Source organism: Ammospiza nelsoni, chromosome 2, assembly GCF_027579445.1.
Source record: "Ammospiza nelsoni isolate bAmmNel1 chromosome 2, bAmmNel1.pri, whole genome shotgun sequence".
NCBI lineage: Eukaryota > Metazoa > Chordata > Aves > Passeriformes > Passerellidae > Ammospiza > Ammospiza nelsoni.
In genome coordinates this window covers 104,518,634-104,533,684 of record NC_080634.1, presented here as the reverse complement: position 1 = coordinate 104,533,684, position 15,051 = coordinate 104,518,634, and the positions used below count along the sequence as shown (strand labels likewise).

Genomic DNA, 15,051 nt, shown 5'->3' with positions numbered 1-15,051 from the left:
ATGGACAGCTGTAACCAGTGACTTGCCACAGAGCTGATTTTTCAGGAGAGCTTGCTCTTCTCTGCCCTGCTCTTTATGGCCAGAGCTGGGTGTGACCTCTGATTTGTGTGCTACCTTTATTTTCTGTGCTTAGCAAAAGTAAGCTCAGAACTCCTCATATACTCTTCCTGAGACTTTGTTCTGCAGAATGGACTATCTCTTTTGTAATTAAATAGGAGCCATGGTAATTAACAATCAGTGGATCCTCACACCTGATAGATGTTCTAGCAGAGCATGTAGGGGGCAGCTTCTTTCATGCTGCTGCCCTCAGGGCAGTTAGGTGAGAAAATGAATGTCTTCTTGGAGAGAGGAAGGTGCTTCTGTATTCCCCTGTAAAATCTAGTTACTGAGAATGAGTGAGATGTCTGACAACTGACATGCTGCCACTTCTTGGACTTCAGTGATTTCTTATCTTAATTCTCTAATCCTTATCAGGCATAATTCTGTGTTTCCCACTTTCTTACCATGGTTTAAACCTAAACAGGCTCCTATACAAGTGATTATAAATTTTTTTCTTAATAATTCCATTTTTCTACCTTTTCAAATCAAGTTTGGCTCTTTTTGGTGTAAAGCAGCATAACTCAAATGCTATTTAGAAGGAGTGTTTTTTCCAATAACAATTCTGCTTGTGTCAAGGAATGTTAAAGATGCTAAGTTGCAAGTATGTTTTAAATACAAGGAGGAAAACAATGTTAATTTAATACTTTCTGCTGGCATCCAGTAAGTGATATAAAAAAATTCTGATAAAAGATTCTTATTCCTGATGGACTTTCTCAGCTTTGCACTACACACACTGCATTATTCTCATCCTTGCAGTCATCAGTCTTCTGTTTTTCTCACTTTTAGCTACTTTATATGAAACTCTACTATTTTCTTGTTGTTCTGGTCTAAGAGCCTGTAGCACTTCCGTTAAAAAATACTGTAGGTGTAAAAGTTCAAAGATGCAGTAGCTAAATAATAGATTCAGCACATGTTTCTAATCCCCCAGCTGAGTTGTACAGCCAGTCTGCTCTAATGCCTATGCAGTGCAAGATATGTGGCTCTCATGACTAGACTCCTTCCTACCAACCTCTTTGATTGTCATGTCTTTATTAGAGAACAATTACATCTGTGCTAATACTGAGAATGACTCAGCCTCAGTTATTAGCCTGTTTTGCTCCTTCTGTCACAACAGTTAAATCAAAAGTATTGCAAGGAATGTGTGGTAAAGTTGGAAATGTGAACCAAAGACAGCAATGAGGGACTCTGCTTTGAAGAATTGTCTAATTAACAAGAAGCAGCCTCTGTGCTGCAGAAAAACATGAGGAAAATATTTTCTATTTGCAAATTATATTTTTATGAAATGCAGTTAGAAATGACTGCACTGATGAGGCACATGTGAGAGACACACTTGTAGGTGGGGCCTTGAAATCTGCCTTTACTGTCAGAAGGACCTGGAAATGCATCTATAACCTAAAGAGGAATCTAAAGACAATGCTAAAACCAGATTGGGTCAACACAACCAAACTCATTGGCTTCTCCCATTGCTGTTTTTTTCAAGAATTGGAATCAGGCTTGCCAGTTTACATCTTCCAAACCTGTTTCTGTCATGGAACAGCAGGAGTCATGGGTGGCAGCAGGACAGACAAGGACAGGGACCTTGCCCATAGCTCCCCGTCCCATGGCAGGCAAAAGAAGTGACCAGGGTCAACCAAGAGCCCAGTGAGAGCCAACAAAGGCCTGACTGAGGCAAGTCCAAGGACAAGCCAGGACATCATGGCAGGATCAGCAGGTTGGGAAGCCAAGAAGAACAGGCTTACCTTCAGCTGAGCTCAGCCAAGGACTGAGCTGACAGGGAGCTCCTGGGCCTGCAGGCAGGGGGGGAGCCTGAGTTGAACTTCAAATTTAGTTGAGTGCTACTGTTCCTGCAGCCTGAAGGCTTTTGGACTCTGGTGGCTCTTCAGTGGGACTAAGAAAGTAGGGATGGTGCAATATTCTGCAGTGTTTTCCTCCCCACAAACCAGGCACCTCTGAGTGAGCTCCTTGTAGTCTAATGTCTCAACCTCTTTCAACAGCAGTCTAATATGGTAGAAAAGAACCCTTTTTTCTACAAAATTCATGAGTTTGGGAAGGAGTTGAAAGATGTCTTGTTTTTATTGTCTGCTCTGCTATTGTAATGCAAATGCTGTTCTAGTTATAATACTCTCTGACCACACAATACTATAGCTAGATCTGTACAAAACTTGCCACTCCAGTCCAATGATTTTCAGCTGCTGTTCATGTTTTTCATGCTTGTGGTCTGCCAGAATGAGTGTATAGTCCAGTAAGCATATTATGGTATATGAATCTATACAGTGTAGATGAAAAAGTGATAAGGCATAATACATTTATATCATAATTGCATATCCAGGAAGAAGGTTAGAAATACATGTGTAATGTTCACTTTAATGTCAGATAATTTATTCTAATGAGACTCACATAAATTGTTATTTTAAGATTGTAATCTCTTTATTCTTATACTACTTAGTCACACATCCCAGCCTTTCTTAATGTTACAAGTGCTAGTTACTGGTGTTACATAAATAATGAATGGCTTTCATGTGTAGTTTTGTGTTTCCTGGTAATCTGTTCTCTCTCTGTGCACCTATTTTCAGTGAATATCAGGTATCTTTACCCTTCCACTTTCCCAGAACTGACTTCAGTGTTATCACTTCCCCTGAAGTGTGCAACAGCCAGATAAGCAATGGGGTGCATTGCTGCAATGGGGTGTATTGGTGCCTCACCATCACCACAAGTGCAGCTTCTGAAAAGCTGCAGGGGCTGAGTTTGGAGTCTGGAGTCTGTTGTGTTGGTGCTGAAAAAAGCACTAACTCATACAACGTTGCTGACAATATAATGGTTTGATCAGTTCTGTCTCTTTTAGTAGTACCCAGCCATTCCTTTGTATATACTGGTATTTGGTGTTTTTTCTGAAAATCAGATACAATTAGAAAAAGACTATGGTTGGCAAGGTGGTGTTCAGATGAAAGCAGCACACTGTAGCTCATGATTTGTACAGACAGAGAGCAGACATAGCTTTGGTTTACATGTTGAAAAGGACTGTACAAACAGTGAAGTTGACAGAATTCTTTTGAAATGATCGTTACTAAAACCACTGGTTTAGGCAGTCCACAAGTTCCTATCTCTCACCTAGACCTTAGACAGTGTTACTGGTTTATTTTAATGAGAATTTTCTGTAATCATGTGCAGTTCTGTGTCAGTTTCATGCATTTCAAGTTCTGATTGCATCCAGGTGGTTCTTTTCAGTATTGTGCAAAACAGCTGATACTCCTCTGCAGCCAGAGACAAGAAAGAATGAGAAATGTGAAGATGGAGTTTGATTCCAAGCTGTGTAACATCTGGCCTTGTTTGATTTTTATTTTCCCTCTTAGGACAGTTGCAAAGACTTATCCTCAGTCTCCTAAAAACACCAAACAATATCCAGCTTCTCCTGTGAAGCATCGTGCCATTTGCAACAGCAGCCAGGAAACACCTAAAAAGAAAGCAGACAAGGAGAAAGAGAATGTCAGTCACCTGAAGTCCCCAGGAGCACGCACTGATGACGTGGCTCCTGAGAAGCACGTGCCTTCTGCTGGAAAGGCTGAGAACACTGAAGGTGAGCCTTGCTGCAAGATGTCAGTGCAAGGTTTGATGGGTCCCTGAGAGTTTTAAGTGATGATGAGCTGTTCTTTTCATGAGGCTGCTCAGCCACAGGCTTATGAGAATGTGTAAAGATACATACTGGAACCTGTGAATACACAGTTTTCACTAATGTACCAAAAGCCAAATGTACCAATTGTTAATGAAGATGTGAAAGTGCTGGCATCCAGGGATGCCCTTATCTATTCCATCTTCTTTCTGCTGGAAATTATAAAATATGCTTTTTAAAAAATGTGTCTCGCCACCATTTCACCAGGCCCATTTCAGCCTGGTGAATGAACCTGGAATTGCTGGGCCCTCTCTTTTTTCCCTGCCTGACTTCCATCCTTGGTTGTCTTCTCCTAGGGAAGATCACAGCAGGAACAAGTGATGCAGAAGAAGCTGCAAAAATTCTAGCTGAGAAAAGACGACAGGCCCGCCTGCAGAAAGAACAAGAGGAAAGGGAGAAACAGGAAAGAGAAGAACGAGAAAGGTCTCTCTATTGCTTTGTGAAAGTTAGAACCTAATAATTTAACCTGTATCAATGAAGATGCTTGAAACTGTGGTAGTTTTGGAATCAAGCAGGAGTTTATATTATCTGTTAATTTCTTTAATTTCAGACTCATTTCATTAGTGTCTTTTGCAGTCTCCAATATGAGTGAAGTTAAAAAATAATAATTTGGCCTCTTCAAGAACCCTGAATAAATTATTCCTTTTTCAAATACTTCAGGCATGTCCATGCTGAAGTGTACTGCACACTGCAGTATGGTGATACCTGAAGTATTTTACATTGTAAAAAATATTTTAGGTGGCTTTAAATGAGCTAGATCACGTTGCTGAAATGGTCTTGCAGCAGCAGGATATGCTTTAAATGGCACAGCTTGAATCATTCATTATTAACCTGAAGCTCCTCTTCCTGCCCAACTCTGCTGCAGGCATTGAGGGCTGAGTGTGGGCAGGATGAAGGTTGCTGTCTGAGCAGTGCAGTTCTGGCTCTGTTCTGGGAACAGGCTTTTTGGTGGTTTTCCATATGGGATGCTGGTTGCAAGTGTCAGCAAACCATGCACTTCCTTCAACCCTCTAATAGTAAATCACTAATTCTGCTTGTCTAGAAAACCCAGCTTTGGGTTTTCTTACTACAGACACAGTGGGCAGGGTTGAAGTGTGGAATAGAACTCTCCAGCTAGTTAAAGTTAGAAATGGGTATGTTTATTGACAGTGCCAGACACATCGGGAGTCATCTCCCAGAGATGTGGGAGATTCCCAAAGAATCACAGACTCCAGCTCTCTATTTATCTAAAAAGTCTTACGTATTCATATAATTCCCAAAATGCCTAATACATATTCATTACCTAACCCACCCACACCCCTTGGTATTAAAATGTATTTATAACTGAGTCCAAGGTTCCTTCATGCTTGTGCAGTCTTCACCTCAAATGGGTCGGTGGGTTCTGAAATGGGTCGTGGTCTTCTGAGGTCAAAGTGACCTTTTACTTTTGCCTTGTTGGCAAGTTTTGGCTATAAACCCAAAACCTCTTGGCTATAGCTCAGGTTTTGGGGCCCAGGTGCAGGCTATGGTCCTCTTCTTTTTCACAATTAAATCTGCATCCCATCCTTCTTCTTTAAACATAGTAAAGACAGGCAGGTCTATCACTCTAGCCTTAACTACTTTATCTGCTAATAATTAACTCTCCCTTATTATTTCTACTCTTTGTGCTATACTCTTAATTGTTTCTATCCCCACTAACTAAATTTAGTTAAACTTTTAACTCTTTCAGTTTCTTTAAACCCTTGATTCAGGGTGGGAGTGGAATGACCAGTTTCTGCCATTTGGCCCTGATAGAATGATAAGAATGATCACTTACAAAACAATTCTTAAGGAGCACGATGTCCCTCAGTGGGCCAGAGAACAGCACAGGTGGGATTTAGACCCACTCCTTCCAGTATTCCACTGTGTTTTGTGGAATTTGCTGCTAGTCATCCCATCTGCTAATCTTCAGAAGAAGCAAAGGATAAAAGAACTTGCTTGCTTAGAGATACCAACATTCTGGTTATCAAGTATAGGAAAAGAAAGGTTGTCTTTGTTCTTGAAACTTATTATTGACACTCTAATTGAAATTAGAACAGGAATGTTTTCTTTGATCACACATATTTTTTTCAATGGAAATTATAACTTCTATGAAATATTTTAGGCATTTAAAGTAAGATTGGAGTAAAACCTTGATAGCAACCTGAATTCTGAGTATGTGCTCAATGTCTTCACTTCACTTGTATCCTGGCATCTTTCATGAAAATATGTGCTGTTGCATGTGTTACCAGTTACTGATGTACATTCAATAGGATTCATGCTAAACAAAATGAAGCCTTTTAAACCTTCTGTTATGTTTTCTGCAGGCTTGAAAGAGAAGAGCAGAAGAGAAAGGCAGAAGAAGAAAGACTTCGTCTGGAAGAAGAAGCTCGTAAGAAGGAGGAGGAAAGAAAACGTGAAGAAGAGGCAGCTAGAAAAAAGGCAGAAGAGGAAGCCAGGAGAAGAGCTGAGGAAGAACAAATGCTAAAGGAAAAGCAAGAAAAAGAGCTCCAAGCCAAACTTGAGAAACAGGTATCATCTCAAACAGAAATGTGAAATTTTTATACATGTAAAAAAATACTTATTAATATTTGGTAGTCTGCCTGAAATAAATAATGGCCCTAACATATTTGACACATTTTAATTAGAGGGAAGAAGCAGAAATCAAAGCCCGTGAGGCAGCTGAACAGCTTCGTCTTGAAAGGGAACAAATCATGCAGCAAATTGAGCAAGAAAGGCTGGAGCGGAAGAAGGTGAGTATTTGCATCTCAGAATAATTATTTCATTTCTTGTTTAAATACATAACTCAGGAAGCACCCAGTAGTATCTAATAACAATAATCTGGAGAGATTAAAGGTGAATGATTATGCCAAATGTAGTATTTGTTATTTGCCTGTTAGGGGAACATGGACATCAACATTTGTAACAAAGTGAATTGTCTGAGGCAAATGACTTTCTCCAAGGCACTGAGCAAACACAGAGCCCGCCTCCACCTGAAAGTTAAATGCCTGACACAAACAAGGAATGGCATGCCAAGGCAAATTTCAATTGCTGTCCAACCCAGGACATCACTAACTACTGAGAAACATGAGTGACTTTGTTTAAAACTTGCTTAGCAAAAGCTCTGTGTCATTAATTGAGAAAGTTTGTGATTAACAAACAGCTTTTCCCCCACCTGGCTGTCTGTGGTTGCCTTATGCAGAGGAACAGGATTGTCTGGCCACTGCTGCACAGGGAAATGGCTGAAGCTGCATAAATTAGCTTTGTTTACAGCTGTGTGGCAGAAAGAGAACAGCTGCAGAACCCCTGTCTGGTTACAAACAGTCATCTCTCCATACATGTTATTCCAATATGTTTTAAACTGTTCACCACTGAACTGGAGGCATATTGCAGTTGCAGATTAGAATATGAAACCAAAGTATTTTACATCTCAAATAACGTTTCCTTTTTAATGAAGAAAGAAGGAAAACAAAAGTATTTTAGGATAATGCCTTACACATTTCTAGCAAAAATAGCTTCAGATATTTTGCTCTTCTATTCCAAAAAGGCTAACTATTTTTAAAGTCACTGTTTGGAAACAATTGGAAAAGCAACTAGATTAAAATCACCACTGTTGGTTTTAAACCAATATCTTGTTCCAGAACTGAGCATAACTCATAGCTGCAAACACCTGGTATTAAAATACTTGTTTCTAAAGTGCACCTGCTGAGAAACTCATGTTTGATCTGGTAAGTTAGATCTGATAGGTTAAAGCCAGCTGCAAGATGTTTTCTCCCTTTAATTTTCTGTATTTTTCTTATTTGTTCTCCCTTTGCCAAGACAGGCAGAGAGGATGTCCTGACAGTAAAGAAAAGGTTCTTTGTCGTTTTTTCCTGTTTGTATTGTGTTGCATATTCTGTCTGCTGTCTCATCCTGAAATTTATTTTCATTTATAGAGAATAGATGAAATTATGAAGAGAACAAGGAAGAGTGAAACCCCAGAAATAAAGGTATGAAACAGTATGTGGTTGCACATTTTTTTGTTTTATTATCATATGTGGAAATCAAATTCTAGGGTAGTTCCATGTTAGTAAATCTAGTCTAGTACACTAGATAGTAGTAAATGTCTTTTGTTTTATTATTATATGTGTAGTAGTAGTAAATGTTTTTTGGTTTATTATCATATGTGGAAATGAAATTCTAGGATAGTGTTAGTAAATCTAGTCTAGTACACTTAGTGTACTAAGTGTACACTCCAGACCCAAATTTTAGATGCATTTCAAACTGAGAATGACTGTTGCTGTGTCACAGCCACTGCTACAGAGACACAGCTTTTATGCAGCCTTTGCAGGTAGGATAATTGTCCCCCTCACTACCTAGCAAGGGGCAGAAGCTCATTCCTGCATGTTGGAGCTGTAATGTTTGCTGCTGTTGATGTGTCTTCCTGCTTTGTACTAGGCAGTGATTTAGTTACTGAGCTCTCTGTTACCCCTGTCAGGAATGTGGGAGTGAAGAGAAGGCATTTGTGTCCAGCTAAGGAGTGACTGTCGGGTTTTCATTTCTAATCTATCACCAAAGTGGTATCAGGGACAGACAAAGGTGATACAGAGACTCCATCATCAGAGGGCATCTAAAAGCACTTTATTATTAGAAATTCACAGTTCTTATAGAAACAGTGGTGGACCTAAGACCTGATTGGAATCTTCTCTCATCTGTTGATCAAGAAGGGACAACTCCTTCTTGTAAACATCTTTGACAAACAGAGATTGCCTGCCAGGTGCAGAGATTGAGATAATTGTTTTCATTCTTTCTCTGAGCTTTCTCACAGCTTCCCAGGAAAATCCTGGGAGAGCTGTGTCTCTCTCTGTTCAGAGGATATGTGATTACCACATAATCTAATTAGGAAACTGTTCAGTTCCTTTCAGAGAATGTTTTCTTTTTTAATTTCGAAAAAATGCTATGCCTAACTAAAAAGGGGAAAAAAGTCCTGTCTTGCTGTTGCTGGTCTTTGTCACCCTGTGGCCCTGACCAATCTCACAAGTTTTGAGTCCAATTGGTTTCATAAAGGTTACAGTCCTCCCTCTAATACAGCTGAGTCATTACTTCATTTCAGAAGGAAGAGCCAAAACTGGAGATCCCATCAACTTTGAATGTGGAAAAGCAACCAAAGGCCCTTGTTCTCAACCAGCCAGGTAAAAATTGCCATGTTTTTCTGACCTATTTTCCCAGTTAAATCTCTTCAGATTTTTTTTTTATCTGAGGCAGAGCACTGTGTATTATCATAAGTTTTTTGCTTTCATCTCAAAAAGAACAGCTGCATTTGCATCAGTGACAAATGTTAGAAACTGGAGACAGCTTTGCTTTGCCACTTAAGCAAAACCAGAATAAAGTTTCTCCTCCATTTTAGTACCTGATGTAGCATTTTTTGTAAATGAAAAGTTCTAGTCTGCCAGTGTTGGTTTTTGGTTTTATTGCTGCAACCTACCTTCAAATTTTGTAGGTAGAAAATTTTTCCACACAACCCAGCTTTTTATAGTATGACTCTAAATCTTACATTTAATTTCACTTCATAAAAAAACCTCATATGCATTTAAAGGATTATTAAATAAAATATGTCTGACATTATCTATATTTTGTTTACTTCTCCAGGCTAAGGTTTTTACTACATGACATAAAAGACAGAACATTCTCTTCCTGTTTCCTCAAATTTAAAATATGTAGCATAAAGAGCAGTTTTGGAGTGGAATAAAGGAATGACAGTACAGTATGATGAGTCATGGATTAAGCTGAGTCTACTGCATTGTCAGTCTTCCTTTCTACTCAGTCTGTAACTTAAAACTATTTAAATAACAAAGTTTCTACTGTCATAATTCTAACTTTTTTTTACAGAGATCAATGGATTGGCAACCTGCCTGAAAAATAAAAGCTTAGAAAGTGCTGCTTCTGTAATCCCTTCCCAAGATGTAGTTGCTAATGGACTGAAGTCAGTTTCAGGACTTATTCAGCTGGAAGCTGTTGATGGGAAATCTAACAGCATGGAAGATTCAACAGATGAGGTTCAGTCCATGGATGTGAGGTACACACTGGATCTACCTACAGGGTTGTGGGATTCATGTGAGACACAGGATTTTGGGTTTTGTTTGTTAACACTTTACTACCCTCCTTCTCACATCCCCCCATGGTGGCAGCTGGGTGTGCACTGGCTGCGTTCTGCTCCTGCCAGGATTCTCCTGGGTGTTTGGCACAGGAGCCACAAAACCTCATCTCACTCTCACATATTTGGGACAGGGAACTCTGAAATCCTTCCACAGTCCTTACTTATGGATTCCATGCAAGTTTGCCCAAACCTTTCAGACCTTTTGTGAAAGCAGCTACTGTAGATACTGTTCTGATGTCACTATTTTTTAATTTGGCTGCTTAGCTGTGATTCATTAGCATTTCTGCCTCCATACAAACAGAATAAAGAAAATAATGGATTTAGAATTTTAAATACTTAACAAGTAGAAATGTATGAAAATCAGTAAATAACTTTGTGATTTTAAATACTCTCACATTTTGATGGAAGGACATGCAAAAATGAAGGATTTTTAATTTGAAGGATTTTTAATTTAATTTTTTATTTACACACATATACATATAGGCAGTTAATTTAAGGCTGCTAATTCAAAGCTAGATCTGAATTTTAAACATGGAATTTTAGTGCTGTTCTTCATTAATCAGTAAGCCAGTTGAACCTCTTATACTGTCTCCAGCAAATTGTATTTCCAGCAATTGTATTTCCAGCAAATATGCATTAATATATAGGAAATGCCCTGCTGGGACCAGCCAGAAGACTGTGCAGCCCAATATTTGGTTTCAGAGAGTATCAATAAGAAAACTAGTGAGGGAGAGCACATGAGCCTAGCACTTCCTGCAATCCAAGATCACTGAAGTGTAGCCTTAGGGATATTGAGGGCACAAGTCTGCCTTGGCCTTTTAAGTGGCCACTGGTTGACACGTTGCCCATGAGTTTATCCAATTCTTTTTTTTTAGCAGCTCTTTGTGTCTAGGACCTCACCTGGAAGCAGTCTGTACAGTACAGTCTCACTGGTAGATTATGTTCTTTGATCCCTTTTAAACCCAGTTTCTTACTGGTGGCATTGGACACCCCTGACATTTTGTGTTGTAGGATTCCATGTATGATAGTTTTGCTCTTAACTCATCCACCACCACATCATAGTTTAAGAAATGTCTGTGAAAGCCTTCCTCTGCCTTCTCTTCTCCAAGCTAAAATGCACTAGTCTCAGTAGCCTTGCTAGTCTCAGTAAAGCAGCTGGTTGCAGCATTTCTTAAGTTTAATTATGGGATTTCTATGTCTGAAGTATATAATTAGGTTTTAAGAAATAACTTTTTATTTAAGTTTTGAAATGTATGTGCTTTAAGTAAGTGTTTGCAGGATCAGGACAGTAATGTGAAAGATGCAACAAACATTTAGGTAAAGGAATGGTGGAGGGACTGAAATAATGATCAGTAAACTCAGTAAACTGTCAGACGTGGGTTTAGGAGATGAGTGCTCATGTCACACAGCTACCACAAACCTTCATCATTAAGGAATAGGTTAGGCTTGACCTTCTGTCCTGAACAGGTCAAATTTTTTTTTTTTTTTTGAATTAGGACATTCTCTAGGTAAAATCTTGATGCAGCTGCCCTAAGATGCATGGTAGTTTCTGAACAGTCAGAGGTTTAACTTGATTTTTGCTTAATGAAAAGTTATAGACCTCTTATTCTGTGTCTTTCTTCCTTTATCTTTTGCATAGCCCGGTTTCAAAAGAAGAACTTATCTCTATCCCTGAATATTCACCCATGAATGAACTCATGCCAGGTGTTTCTTTGGACCAAAATGGGACAAGTAATGCCAAGGCTCTTGAAGACCTCTTGGATTTCACAGGCCAAGCTACCTACTCCAAGATGTCCAGTGATACCCTTAGCCTAGATGACTGTAACAAAAACTTGATTGAGGGATTTAACAGCCCAGGACAAGAAAATACACTTAATTCTATCTGTTGACAGCCTTGCTTTTCAGCAGAACTGATACAGGTACAGTATTGTGATAAACATCTTATGATAAATTGCTGTGATTACTTCCTAGTTTCCCAGAATATCTCTCTCCACACATGGCAGTGTGGGGAAAGAAAGAAAGAAAGAATGAAAGCTGTTCTCCTAGGTATTAAAATTCAACATAATCTTTGAGATTTGCAGCTGCCTGTAAATTGGCATCATATGCAAACTGACTGTATCATAGCAACCACAAGTATCTGGTAAATGGAAACATTTCCTTTAGGCATCCAGAATTTCTTCATTAATACCATACCTTTCCTGCATATCATTGGAGCCTATTTGCATGAAGAAAACAGTTAAAAGTGGGGCCAGTCTAGTCATAGTAGTTATTGCTGCTGCTTTCTCTTTGCTGCTGTAAAACTTGCAGTGTAGAATCACACACCCTGAAAAGCCAGCGTAGTAAAAATCCATAGTAGGCTTCAGTGACAGTTTCAAAGTACAAAACTATAGTTAGCTTTTTTGGAAGAGTATATTCTCTAAATAGCAAAACTGAGGTCATCTAACTTGTGTAGCTGACTTGATAGTCTTCTCTCTCTTTTTGATTGACAGAGATAACAATTTCTGGAGGATATATATCCCTGTGATGCTACTGGCAGTAAAATATGAGCTTGTCACTTGAAAAAGCTTCTGCAGTCCTTGAACACTGGATTTCAAATAATCAGAGCTGAATATAACTTGTCTTCCCAGGGAGTATGTTGAATAACTGGCTGCTTTTGGTAGAAACCAATGATCTAGAGCCTTGATGTTTCAGGGAAGACAGTGTGCATTAGAATTTGAGCTTTAGCTGCTAATAAAGCACTTATATCTTCTTTAATTTAAAATTCATCTCAACACTTCACTGTGATTTTTACCTGTGCATTTTATTTTTAAATAATTCTTTCCTAAGCTTGATCATGTCCTTCATCTATTTCCATTTAGACATCTTTTTCTTGTAAATAATGATGGGGTTTGCCCACAGTGCATTGAAACAAAATATACTGTACTTTAGTTTTGTGCCTATCTTTTTTTGTCTTTAAAAGGAGTTAATGGCAACTTTTATGAGGTGTGTAATTCAAAACTGTAGCTGAAGAGGCTTGAAAAACATATAGCTGCTGGAATCAAAAGAGCCTTCTTATTGACTGTGGAGTATGGGAGCTATCCCTTTATGATTATGTTGACACTTTTAGTCACTAGTGGCACTTACCAGTTAATATTAATTAGTCTGGGAGCAACTATCAACTGTGTTTGAAATCATATTTGTGTAGCACTTGTAAGCAAAGTATGCCAAATGCCAAGTATAACCCCTGAATATGTGTGTAGTATAGCTGTAGTAGATCCAAGTGAGTGATCAGGAGGGTGACACATTAACCTTTGAATATGCAGACACTTGATTGATACCAGCAGGCTTTCTATCACACAGAGAAGTATTTTGTCTTCCTGTAGGCTCAACAAAATGGGATTTGGTCAGCAGCAAAACAATATGTGAGTGTCAGAAACACAAAGGGCAAAATGCGCGCTGGGAACACTGGGCGCCCTTGACGTTCTGTAAACATCTGTGTGGAACAGTCCACACCACGATGTGCAAGGTCAGGACGTCATGTGCTGCACAGTGTCAACTTTATTTCTCTTGGTGAACCTTTATGCTAGATTAGGTGCTGCTTTGAGGATATTTTGTCCAGTCCCTTATAAGAATAAATTATAAATACAACTCTCTTTGGACACTAACACCAAAAATGTGAAAACTTGGGGTGAGGAGGGGGTGTTTGGCTTTTTTTTCCTTTTTTTTTTCCACATGTAAGAGTTCACAGCATAGATTGACCTCAGTTGTAGCACCATTCTTGTGCTCTTAAAAGTCAGCAATGGGAAAGTAACCAGTGACATGATGTGCAATTCCTAAAAAAATCATACCTACAACAACCCAGCTCTATTTATGTTAGTGTACTTCAAGAAATACTTTCTTTTGACTGTGCAGTAAGCTGTAGCATGGTACTGTGTCTTCCAAATTAGTCCTTCATCTATTTCCTAAATAATAAACAAACAGAAACAGTTTGTTTTGCTGTAATACACTGTGTTTGACAAATGTCATATTATATTTTATTATGGTGTCATTGTATAACCTGTAGATTTCTGTATTTGCATGACCTGTATAGCATGTATAAAGGTGAAATACATTTTCATTTATGAATCTGACTTGTTTCTTAGCACTTTTTTTTTCCCCACAACAATATGACTGATTTAAAAATACATGTATGTTAATTTGTTCTGAGGTATTTTCTGAAGTAGAGTATAGTACTGAAGAAAGGAGCAGTTGGCAAAATCTCAGAATATTTCACCATTGTTCCCATTGTCATATATTCATTTGCTTTCTGAGGTGCCAATACACTGGGGAAGTGCAGGCTGGTGGCCAAAGAGCCTCAAGGTCAGGACTCCAAATTGTGCCATCCAGAGGGCTGGTGACAGTATAGGGCCAGTTTGCAGCCCCAGCATCTGCTCTCTGGCAAAGAAAATAAGCAAAAGAAAACATGAGAGCTGTGGTAAGTAGACACTTCTGTTTAGTGTGCAAGGGCTGTTCTCTAAGAGTGCCCATGACATAAATGCTGAACTTCAGGCTATGTGCACACACTGCTGCTTGGAAAGCAACCAGCCTGGAGCTGCTGATAGTTCTCTTGTGAAATGCTGAGGAGATTTTTAAATATATTTTTTTTTAACCATCACTTCAGTCAAAATTGCAAATGAGACAACCTGATTTTATGATTAAGGATATTAATACTTTCCATGGTGACAGTTCATTTCATTTATATTGACTCCTGAAACATTCATGTTATTTTTCCACTATATTATTTACCAAGATTGAAGGAAAGAAGATGAGTATTTGTGAAGAAATTGCATATTAACCTTTATATTCTCTTTCAAATGTAACTTTTCAAATTTGGCCGAATATCTGGAGTAGGTAGTCTCAGCTGAAGGGTTAAATTGCTTCTTTTTGCCTTTACTGATGTAACTTCTTCATAGCAACACCATTCCAGTGTTTGGTGCTGTGAACCAAGACTGTGCAATGAGCTTTGCTTTGAATTTGTCAGTGGTTTTGCAACTGCAGCGAAGGATCAATAGTGATTCACACAAGTCCTTGATAGAGCTTTTCTGCAGTTATTTTATATAACTGTTAGTAAGTTTCTAAAAGGTAAATAACACCTGTGGGGTAACTGGGCATCACAGTAGCTTTCTGATTAGGT

At 38.8% G+C, this 15,051-nt stretch overlaps 1 protein-coding gene across 1 annotated transcript in view; it reads left to right on the top strand.

Moving 5' to 3' along the window:
• The window catches only part of MAP7D2 (MAP7 domain containing 2), an 82,175-nt gene extending 68,167 nt beyond the window's left edge, over positions 1-14,008 (top strand). Inside the window, exons 10-18 of the mRNA XM_059466273.1 lie at positions 3,450-3,673; positions 4,063-4,189; positions 6,091-6,295; positions 6,412-6,516; positions 7,699-7,752; positions 8,856-8,934; positions 9,632-9,818; positions 11,539-11,818; positions 12,389-14,008. Of these exons, the coding sequence (XP_059322256.1) occupies positions 3,450-3,673; positions 4,063-4,189; positions 6,091-6,295; positions 6,412-6,516; positions 7,699-7,752; positions 8,856-8,934; positions 9,632-9,818; positions 11,539-11,788 (1,231 nt within the window). The 3' untranslated portion in view covers positions 11,789-11,818; positions 12,389-14,008. The remainder of the gene's footprint in view (positions 1-3,449; positions 3,674-4,062; positions 4,190-6,090; positions 6,296-6,411; positions 6,517-7,698; positions 7,753-8,855; positions 8,935-9,631; positions 9,819-11,538; positions 11,819-12,388) is intronic.
• Positions 14,009-15,051: the final 1,043 nt, after the last annotated feature.